This window comes from Rhincodon typus, chromosome 3, assembly GCF_021869965.1.
Source record: "Rhincodon typus isolate 14 chromosome 3, sRhiTyp1.1, whole genome shotgun sequence".
Lineage (NCBI taxonomy): Eukaryota > Metazoa > Chordata > Chondrichthyes > Orectolobiformes > Rhincodontidae > Rhincodon > Rhincodon typus.
The window spans coordinates 91,162,633-91,174,624 of NC_063334.1; the positions used below are offsets into that span (position 1 = coordinate 91,162,633).

General features: G+C 38.0%; 1 protein-coding gene across 3 annotated transcripts in view; it reads right to left on the minus strand.

The window, feature by feature from the left end:
- Nucleotides 1–11,992, minus strand: part of xrcc4 (X-ray repair complementing defective repair in Chinese hamster cells 4) — a 377,465-nt gene that overhangs the window by 215,077 nt on the left and 150,396 nt on the right. For all 3 annotated transcript variants that reach the window (XM_048592213.1, XM_048592222.1, XM_048592219.1), the window contains exons 5-6: nt 4,893–5,045; nt 3,246–3,373 (exon numbers count right to left, since the gene is read on the minus strand). In XM_048592213.1, coding sequence (XP_048448170.1) covers nt 3,246–3,373; nt 4,893–5,045 — 281 coding nt within the window. The remainder of the gene's footprint in view (nt 1–3,245; nt 3,374–4,892; nt 5,046–11,992) is intronic.

Consider the following 11,992-nt stretch of genomic DNA (forward strand, 5'->3'; position numbering starts at 1 on the left):
GGAGCAGAGAGCCTCTCTGCTCCTATGATGCTGCTTGGCCTGCTGTGTTCATCCAGCCCTGCACCTTGTTGTCTCAGTTCCTAATATGACTTGTTTGATCAACTAACACACACCAAATCAATATCACACAACGTTTCATGTCATATCTTGTCCAAAGATATGAACAGATTCTGGTCATAACCACCTAATGACATAAAACAACATATTTCATCCAACTTTTTGATAAGAATTCAGGTAAAAGATAAAAGGCATTATGACATATATTTAATCATTTTCGAGAAAAAAGGGTTCAGAACCAGTGAACTGGTGGATGGCTATATTTAAGATGGAGGACATAACAAATACAGGGAATTGTACATCAGTTATGTTGACATTAGAAAGACACTGCAATCCCACCTAATACAGAACATTGAAGCATATCTAGAAATGAGAAATATAATAATGAATAATCAACATGGATGCCAGAAGGAAAAATTTTGTTTGAAAACTTAAAATATAATTTGAGGAGGTAACAAGAAAAAGTAGAAAACATAAATGCAGTGGATATAATTTATCAGGATTTTGATAAAGCCTACAATAACGTACTTCCTAATAGATTAATAAATAAGGGCAGAGAAGGTGGGACAAGTGGCATAATGGATTCCTAGATTACTTCAAGTCAGAACTGGAAAGCACTAGTAACAGGTAGTTATTCAAAATGATAGGACAATGGGCGATGGTGGATCATTGGCAGGACCACAGCTGTTCACAATGTGCATTAATGATTTGAAATTTGGATTCAGTAACAATTTCTAAATTTGTGAACAGTACCAAAATAGAAAGGATAGTCAATACTGGAGAGAATGGCAGCAAGTTACAGAAAGATATTAATAAACTTCAAAAATGAGCAAACAATTGCCATTGGAGTTTTGTATTAATAAATGTGTGGCAGTTTATTTTCTTAGGACAAATAGTGAGGTTTATTATTACTTGGAAGGGTAAGTCTACATGAGGTCGAAAAACACATGAATCTTGAAATATACCAATCATTACAAGTTCAAACCAAGCACTAGAAAGGCAAAATTGAAAATTAGGAAGTCATACTAAACTTGTACTGAACCTTAGTTAGACCACACATAGTGTGTTGCATGCAGTTCTGGATGCCATATTATAAAAAGAATATATTGAGGGAATTGAGAGGGTGCAGAAAAGATTTACAAGATTGATACCAGGAACATATGCGTATCTGTTTCACTAAACAATTATCCGGCTGGATTCATTTTCCCTTTAAAAAATTGGGGTGACTTAATAGAAGTCTTTAAAGTTATGTAAAATTTGATTGAGTGAATATAGAGTGTGTGTTTCCTCTTGCGGGCAAGAGGAGATCCAGAGGTCATCAAGGTAGGGAGTCACTAAAATCCAATGGAGAAGAAACTTGTTTGACTAAAGAGTTATGTGAATGTGAAACTTGTCATCATGGGGAGTGGATGAAACTAATAATTTTGATACATTTAAGGAGAAGCTGGACAAGAAATTGAAGGAGAAAGGAATAGGTGATTATAATCATAGACTTAAATGAAAAAAAAATGTTTGGAGGCAGAAGTGAAGCATAAATAATGCATGGACTTACTTTATTGAATTATTTGTTCCTGTATTGTGTAACCTACATAGTCCTGTGCACAGATTTATATAAATTACAGCTTTTCAAACTGCAATAATAGGAGATTCCAGTGAACCCACAGAGAGTAAATTGCTATCAGCAAGTCAGATTTTATTCTGTGGTTGTTCAATTACTAAAATGCTCAGCTGTTGCTTTGTATTGTGAGGGAAAATAATTTTAAAGGCAACTAACCCTAACTAACACAGAAAATAAACAGAAAACTAAACTGAAAGGGAAACAGAACAAGTAAACAAAGAAAGGAAACTGATTCTTTCAGTTTACAAAGAAAGAAAAATAAACTTAAAGCCTCTGACAAACTGACCTGTTTAAATTATGTAAAAGGACACTGATCAGTCCAAGCTCAACAGGTCCAGCTGATGAGTCCACAGACACAGTACAAGCAGACTGAAGAAGACTGAAGAACGCAGAGTCCAAATCCAGAAAGACAGAACATTTTGCAGCAACAGTATCTGTTACTCCAAAGTAACATTGCTAGGTCCACCCAATCCAGACTAAGGTGAGCAAGTTCTGCAAAAGTATGTGCAATCTACCGTGCAGATCTTGTCCATAGTACCTGGGTAGGTTATGACTTGCTGTCACCTGGAGGTCAGACTAGCTTCAAGGAGGAGAGGAGCTGAAATTCTTCAAGTGTAAAACAAAGTTTGCAACTGAGTGTGATCACTAAAATCTGAGTGGACTGATGAACCAATTTGTTAGATCTGTCTTAGCATTATCTGCCATTTAAGGTGCAAATCATAGTTTATATTCTGACCATAAATTGATGTTTAACTCTCATTAATTTTGAATGTTAGGGTATAGGATAGATTATATTTAGCACTTACTTTGTTGAGTTTTAAATTGTAAAAATTATCTTAATCTTGAAGTTTCATTCTTTTAGTAAATAAAGTTGGTAAAATTCAAAAACTGTAGTTAAGAAAAAAGCTTATGGGTTTCTGCTGAGATCATAATCACACTGACATTTTCTGTACTGTTTCTCTTTCAGTCAGTCACTGATAGTTTCTGGGATGTCTTGTTCAGGTATACACTATTGTTTTTAGGGGTCTTTACAGACAATGTTCCAAAACTATTCATGTCAGTAATCAAATAATTATTCATGCATTTGCTTAGGTTTAAAATTATGTTTCTTAAATTTATGAATGGTTATAAATTCTAAAATCATCATTAGAAGAGTTTGAGTTTGGTATAAATTAAAAATATAGCTTTTCATACACATGCCCTTTAAAAAAATAAATAATTTTAAAGCAACAGTTTTCAAACTGCACCAATTTTCTGGGAATAGCTTTTCCATTGAATAAAAAAATCACAGCTACATGGTATGAAGAGGGTCTGCAGAAAATAATACAATTCAGTGAAGTAAGTCTACCCAAATAAAGGTACCTCAGAAAATGATTATCTGATTATTTTCCAGTATCTCCCCTCTGTTCTTATTGACTTAATTTAACACTGATTACGCACTTAACATTTACATTAAAAAACGTTTGCGGTGAAATTATACTCACAAGCAAATTATTAATTTAAAACCCAATTCGTCTCATTATAGTCCACTCTTACTCACAAACTGTCTTCCCCTCTACCATTTCCTTACCATTAGTTGACCTGGAAGGTTGAGACCAGATTCTATTTTCAGAAATATGGCCTTTGTTCTCTTCAATAGTGCTACAATCAAAATTTTCCTCAGGTACTGACACTTCTTGGCTATTAGCAGCAACACTCCTGAAACAAAAATCACACAAATAATGCATTCACTAACAGTCTTCATTATTGCTCTCGAAAGTTGTAATGCCCGAATGGAAGTACTTCGTTGAACCTCATTACCAATATATAATAAAGCCCAAAGCTATGGTAGACCAAAGCCTTTTTGAGCCATCAACCTCAGTGAAAAATACCTTGCTACTCTGTTTTTCTTGCCCCACATTTAGTAATTTTAACTTGCTGAAAGAAAGCAGACCAATGTATACAAAAAGTGCTATTCCTGTAATGTTAATCTGAGGGCAGAATGTGTAATAACTTAATGTTGGAAACATCCACCGTAATGAAACCTCAGAAAGTGGCAGTCGAAGGTATCAGGAAGAGACCCCAGTGTCTTCTTCCTGCTAGGTAATACTGTCAGTAAACACTGGCCATCTCCCAGCGAGTTTCATGAGAGGTGTGGGTGCCTTCCTTTATGTTTGCTCCATGTCAATCATGACAGGGTCCCCAGGAAGCATTGCCTAGCCAAGTGGCTATGGTGCCACTACGGGAGGGTGCACCATGCTAACTGCAGGATTTATACACTTGTCCCAAGCTCAATTAAAAAGAAACTGACTTTGTTATCAAGAATACCTCAATGTGGAGATACCCTCGACTTCTCTCTGTAATGTCTCGAGGTGGCCACCTCTATCAGCAGCATTACCCACACTACTGGTCCTCCGATCAGGCTAGCAGCTTTGGGAGGCAGGTTGCCACCCTCGACTCAATGCTGTTCCAGTGGCAGCTTCCTAAACGGCCACTGCTGGTAAAACATCACCCAGGTCCCGATGCAGTACATCCTGCTCTTTCAGATACATTACTGCCCTAAAGCCCAACTAGGTGATTCAAGTGAACTGGAAGTTACTTTAAGACAGAAAAGTTAAAGGATCAGGTGTAACAAGAGATTTAAATGTACTTTATACTGGATTGCAGTGATCAAACATTTTTAACGAAAAAACATCCAAAATAATTGATTAAAAATTATCATAATATCCTGCAATGTCCCTTAATGAAAACATACTTCCTAAAATAATCATATTTAATTATTTGCATTTCATTCCCCTTACAGCTGTCAATTAGCTTTATAGCTATAATTAAACAACATGTTGTTGTTGAAGAGAATCATCTTATTTAAAAAGGCTGTCACGAATCATTCAAGGTTAACGTACTACTATCACTCTATTACAGTAATAAAAAAAGACAATTAAATACATTTTTATTGAGTGTAACAAGGTGTAGAGCTGGATGAACACAGCAGGCCAAGCGGCATCAGAGGAGCAGGAAAGCTGACGTTTCGGGTCTGGACCCTTGTTATCTCAGATTCTCCAGCATTGGCAGTTCCCACTATCTGTTTATTGAGTGTGCTGTTATTCTGGAAATAATTTACAGTTAAATAGAAGTTTGTACTGCTATGCAACTATGTATATACAGCACAAAGTCTTGTTACTCCACTAAATATGCAAAATGCATTCAATTATAGCGTATCTCAAATGCTAACCAATACCTGCTCTGACTGTTGAATTTCACTTGCTCATCAATGCACTTTAAATTTTCCTGTAAACTTCGAATTTTGGCCTTTTTCTCATTTAGCACCAGGGTGAAACGTGAATAGAGGTCTTGCTCTAGCTCTTCTTTAGCCTTTACATATTTCTCCAATCTAAAGTGAACACATGAGAAGAAGTGTTAAAAACTTGAAAAATAAATAATATTTCATGGAACATCTTTGTCTTTAAAATACAAGTTTTTCTTGTCAGGAAACCTGCACATAATGATTTTAAAATTATTCATCTTTACGTTACCAAGGTGTGTTCACGTTCTGAAATGCAGTCAGTCATTACAGTCGCAAATATAAACGTGGCATGATTCTTACATTTTAGGACATCAGTAAATTAAATTGAAGGAATTCATATGACCTCCCTGACAGCAAGGTTGGGTGGCCTGGTTGCTACGGGTTAAGGGGACCCCACATTGATTTACTGGGAAGAAGGTGCAAAATGTTCCACCGATGAACAATGGCAAAGCTATCTGCGTTGGCAAAGCTAATCAGGCTGCAAAGATTATATTTTCATAAGTGAGACAACCTAGGCAAGCAGCTGTTGATTAGACTTAAGCATAAAAAACAAAGGGCTGAAAGATTGCAGAGGTGGACTTTGTCTCACCTGTAATATAAAACAATTAGGAAAAACTCCTAGGCATCCATGTCAACTCAATGCCAACTCATACCTCTACCCATCCCCCATTATACCCTGCATGGTAAGTCAATGCCGGTGATGCTCTGTCATACCACCACGGCCCCTCACATCTTTCATGATATTGAATGACAACTCATTCCCTCATGCATATCCCAAGGCCCCTCCGACTCTCTACTCCAACTCAATGCAAACTCATGCCCAACCCATGGACTCCACATTCCCCATGTCGTCTCATGACCCCATGTCATCTCATCCAGTATCGATGGACAAACCTTCACATCCGTGTGAAGATGAAATAAAATAACTTATAAAAATCTAAGGAGGTTCTTAGTCTACACACTTGATAGTGAAAAATCTCCCATTCACTGAGCCCAATTTTAACTTTTTAATTCCCAAGTAGTCAATATCTTATAAGAACAACTACTAATCATACCCCATGTAAAAAGCCACTAGCCTTTTAATAATCTTTGAACATAGCTGAGAATTCAGAACTCCTGCTGAGATAATTGTTAAGTTTTGAAACTGAGCCAAGGTTGCATGATGACATAATAAAGCCTTCAACAAAATGTCAATGCCACATGAAATACCCAGCTGGCCTGTCAATCAAAGCAAACAGGAGACTTATTTTTTAAAAAGACACAGCCAGTTTTTGTCTTTCGTTTAAAGATTGGCTTATTTTACAAAAGTCAGATCATGACATTTAAATGGACTTTATTCCTTCAACAGCACTTGTATCTAGTCTATGAATCTTAGACTCCCACACTGCAGGCCAAAGCACTTGAACAACAGCCACAATGGAGTCTATTTGAACTCAACACCAAGTTCAAATGGCCTTGATGAGTTCAGGGTTCTCTTCTGTATGAATCTCATCATGCCCTCTTTTTTCCTACCAGCAACAATAGCATCCGTCAGAAATGGGGCAGGATATTTGCAACTGAATTCCAGTCAACATCTGCAAAGACTTCCTGAAACTGTTTCCCTACCTACAGGTGAAGCTAGACCTGCTAAGTATTTCCAGTATTTCAGTTCATAGTTCACATTTCCAGCATCTGCAGTGTTTTGCTTTCACTCTAGCTTACTCTTATGCACAGGCACATACACAAGGCCACAAGCAATAGGAGCAGCAGTCAACTGTATGTGCTCCACCGTTCAACATGATCATTGCTGAGCCATGAAATGCATTTGCTGTGGTAGAGAAGCCAAAGATTCTCTGAAATGTAACACTCACTCAGTTCTAAAGCTGTTAGGTGGCAATATTCAATTCTGCTCTGCCACAGGGATCGGGTTTTTTCCAAGATTTTAGTCAGGTCAGTCAGGTTACTTCTGGGGTGACTGAAAAATAGATCCAGGATCATAGATATTTGGAGTGAGAGAGAGACCGTGAGAGCGAGAGAGACAGTGTGTGCGTGAGAGAGAGAGAGAGATAGAGACAAGGGCAGATTGCATGTTAGGAGTGCTGTTTTTTTTAAACTGTTCTGCATTGAAAGTGCCAAAAGCAATGAATTCATGAAATTACTAAGCAGCTAAGAGTTGGAATCAGAACTCAGAAATAATCCTGGGGAGCTACAAAAAGCGTAAAGGTCACTAATTCTGTGTTGAGGGAAGCTGCAAGGGGCTCGAAAGAAGCCTGAGACCATTAACAATGCAGTTGAGACAGTGAGGATTGAAAAGCCACAAGCAATATTTGCTTGTTACAACTGAGCGATACTAGAACTCAAGCAAAACCCAGGGACATTTCTAGCTTGGTGAATTTAGCTATTGGCACAAAACTGCATATCGTGTCTGGTAGCAAGTACTGGAGTGCACTTTTGCTGGAGTGTACACTAGGAATGGAATATGCTTGATCAAAACAGGAGCAGAACAACAGGTTGAGGCAGTACATGATGAATGACTCTTGTGGGAGAGTTTCCAGGCCAGTCAGCAGAAGTGAAGCTTAACGAAATTTGATGATCCATTGTGTAATTAACATCTGGGAGGCCAACTGCTGAGAATTACATGGCATTGGTTTTGATTGCATTTGCTTTTTGATGTGCAAAGAAGGATGTTCGGTCACAGAATACTAAACAGGTTTACATGCTAATTCTGGTTATTAGAAATAAGCTGTTCATGTATTCTAGATTGTATTATTGATTGATTGATTTATTGTCACGTGTACCTAACTACAGTGAAAAGCTTTGTTTGTGAGCAGTACAGGCAGATCATAGTAAGCAAGAACAGACAGACCATAGGCTGAAAAAACTTGGACAGAGTAAGGCATGTAGGCATTGTTGTACCTTCTTGACTGTCACGTCTACCTGAGAAGTCCAGGACAGATTGTCAGTTATCGTCATTCCTAGGAACTTGATGCTCTCAACGCCCTCAAACTCTGCACCATTGATATCGATGAGAGCGTGTTCTCCTCCTTTCTTTCTGAAGTCAGTGATCAGTTAGAGATAGTAGGAACTGCCGATGCTGGAGTCTGAGATAACAAGGTGTAGAGCTGGATGAACACAGCAGGTCAGGCAGCATCAGAGGAGCAGGAAAGCTGACGTTTCGGGTCTGGACTCTTCTTCAGAAAAATTTCTCTGATGCTGCTTGGCCTGTTGTGTTCATCCAGCTCTACACCTTGTTATCTCAGCGATCAGTTAGTTTGTTTTGCTGACATTGAGAGAGAGGTTGTTCTCACTGCACCACGTCACCAAGCCCTCCGTCTCCCTTCTGTCCCTGACTCATTGTTGTTTGACATCCGGCCTACCATGGTGGTGATCATCAACAAACTTGGAGATGGTGTTCGTTCGGAATTTGGCAACACAGTTGGGGTACATAGGGAGTACAATAGGGGGCTGAGAACGCATCCATGGGGGGCTCCAGTGTTGAGGTTCATTGTGGAGGAGGTGCAATTGTCAATCTTCACTGATTGCAGCCTGTGGGTCAGAAAGCAGAGGATCCAGGTGCAGAGGACGGAGCCAAGTCCTAGGTCTCGGAGTGTTGAGATCAGCCTGGAGAACGGCGTTGAATGCGGAGCAGTAGTCGATAAGCAGGAGTCTGACATAGATGTCCTTGCTGTCCACATATTCCAGGGATGGGTGCAGGGCTAGGGAAATGGTGTTTGCTGTGGACCTGTAATGTCGATGGGCAAATTGCAAGGGATCAAAATAGGCTGGGGGACAGTGTTGCTGTGGGCCTACTGTGGTACTATTTGTATAGTAAAGTATTGTTATTTGTTCAAAAGCGTGGAACTGCATGTCTTTACTCCCTCAGTAAGTCCCCTGGATCTCACCTTTTGTCTATATTAAAAATAAAGGTTATTGATGCTTAATGAGATCATAACACCATTTAGTAATCATATCTGAGATCATAACATATAGTTGGTTATTGGTCAGGGATCATAATGTATTTCAGCTCCATTTTCCTACCCGCTCTCCATATCTCACAATTCCTAGTTAATAGGCATAAATCAATGGTCAGAGATCAGAAAATAATTAATCGACCATTTTCTTAAGGTATAGCGCAAAATTGCAGGAACATTTCAGAAAAGGCAAAATAAAGAAATAAGAAAATAACCAAAACAATTCAAAACAGTGCTGTTGTAATTGAGGTTCTTTGCATGACCTGTATACAATTAACTCATCAATAGTACTGAAAGCTAAACTGTTTTTAACTTTACTGTAATAACAACGATAATCAGAGTGATTTTGTGATTAATTTGAACATTTGGTATTGATTAACGAAGTTACAACATCCCTTCCTTTAAAAAAATTTATGATCACATTTGTTTCAAAATGTATTTTAAAGCCGATTTACTCCTGAAAATAGGATTAATAATGCTTTGTAATGTACAAACTAATGGACAATTCATTATGCTCGCAGTTAAGCTGGACGTAATAAAATTAAGGCCTGCACTGTGAATGGCCTAACTTTGACCCAAAACCTACAACCCAAAGATGTTTACTTTTAACTGAATGAAAATACGTCATTAAAACATTTCCACACTAAATCAGTCATTAAAAACCAGATTAAGCCAAAACTGGTGGAATTACTAGCATAAAATATGATTTGAATTATTAAAAAAAGAATCTTTGATAATTCATGGACCAATAAGAACAGTCTGTTAATTACTATCAAGGTCTTCCTGAGCAGTATTGGTTCAAATGACTGTGGGACTCCAGCTGTTTCTTCTAATTATCCTACATTATATCACTCCATAATGTGGCTTCAGATTTACTTCAGATATTCAAGGTCATCCTTTTTGTTTAACGTTTATCTAAGGGCATTAAAAATATTACAGTTAAAGTAGACATGGTTTTGATATTCTTTGAAAAGCAGCCACATGCAAACAGTTTGCAGATTTTATACCTCTATCAAAAGACAAATTTTCAAAATAAACCATTTGTAATAAAAATGTAATTCCAAACGACCAATGTTATCACAGATCTTTGATTGATGGAAACCGACAACATACCCTTGTCTCAGCCATTCAAAAGCTGCTCTTTTGCAATTTACAAATGCAGCAAGTTTTTTTTCGTATGTTACAAATGGAAGCTTACAAGTGAATCCTATTAAGTAATTTGTTATCATGGATTTTATACCTAATAAGTGATTAGCATGCATTTAATTTCTCGTACGGAAAATACACCTCATTTTCAAGATTCAAGGATGTGTTTTATTTTTGGTCCTGATACTATTCCATTTGACCTAACACTCACTCGTCATTTAACTCCAACTGCCTTCACATATTACAGACCTTCTCTTTTGTTTTCCTTTCCACTCTCCACTTTATTTAAAATCTATTACATTTGTAACTTTTCTCAGTTCTGATAAAAGTCAGTCTGAAACATTCATTATTCCTCTCTGCAGATGCTGTCTGATCTTATGAGTTTTCCAAACATTTCCTTCTGTTTCCAGATTTCAAAAATCTATTGTGCTTTTCCTTTATCTAATTTGATTTTATGGAACAAAGAAAAGTGTCCAAAGAGTTTTTTGATCTGACTAGTGTCACAGACAAAAACGAAAATTTGCATGACAGAAATATTTATTATAGCATCCAAAGGTTTAAGTCTGTTGTGATATTTTTCATGTTAGTAGTTGTCTGTTTTTCATGACATAGATGATGAGTCCAGCATGTTCTACAGATTGAAGCAGGAAATTCTCATTTTGTTCAAGAAAAGTTTTCTCACAGCTGTGTGAAAGGCAGAGATGCTACTATTATTACAGTGACAGTATTACCCTAGTGCAATTTGAAGAGGATTATAACTGAGAAAAACAGCATTATTCAGAAAGAGAAACATTTTTAGACTAAGGAATTCTATACAAATTATAAGGTAGTGTATTCTACCAAATTGCCAAAGCTATTACATAAGCTAAGCATTGTATGTTGGAAATTGGAAACAAACTAGAAACTGCTGGAAAGACACAGCAGGTAAGAAGAATAAGTAGCAAGAGCGAAACAGACGCTTCTTGACTTACTGCCTATATCCAACATTATATTGCTAAATTTATCACAAACTTTGTGAAGTTTGAAAATTGAAGTGGCATTCCAAGTCCATTATTATTTAGTATAATTTGAAGAAAATTATAGGTGGAAGCTTCACTCAGACCATATGACCTTAAGGTATAGGAGCAGAATTAGCCATTCAGCCCACTGACTCTGCTCCAGCTTTTGGTAATAACCGATATGTTTCTCAACCCCATTCTCTTGCCTTCTCCCTGAAACCTTGGATGCCCTTACTAATCAAGAACCTATCCATCTCCGTCTTAAATACACTGAACAACTTGACCTCTATAGCCTTCTGTTGCAATGCATTCCACAGGTTTAGCACACTCTGGTTGAAGAAATTTCTTCTTATCTCAGTTCTAAAGGGTCGTCACTTCATTCTAAGGCTGCACCCTCAGATCCTAGTCTCTCCTACTAGTGGAAACATCTTTTCCACATCCAATCTATCCAGGTCTCTCATTATTCTCTAAGTTTCAATAAAATCCCTTCTCATCCTTCTAAATTCCATCGAGTACAGACTCAGAGTCCACAACCGCTCCTCATATGTCAAGTCCTTCATCCCTGGGATCATTTGTGTAAACCTCCTCTGGACGCCTTCCCTAAACAAAATTACAGGATATAAAATGAAGCAGAGCAAGACAGCGGACAAAGACACATCCCTCACTGACATGGTCAATGTTTTCTATGCTCAGTTTGAGCAGAATGCCAGCGGTGCAGTGACACCTACCCCGACAGCCCTGGATACACCTGAGCCCATTGTCACTGCTACAGGCATCAGAGCGGTCTTCCTGGAAGTTAACCCAAGGAAAGTGATGGGCCCAGACGGTGTTGCCGGCCGAGCCCTCAGATCCTGTGCGGACCAACTGGCAGAGGTATTCACTGACATCTTTAACCTCCCCTGCTACAAGCCAAAGTCCCCAGTTGCTTCAATAAGACCAC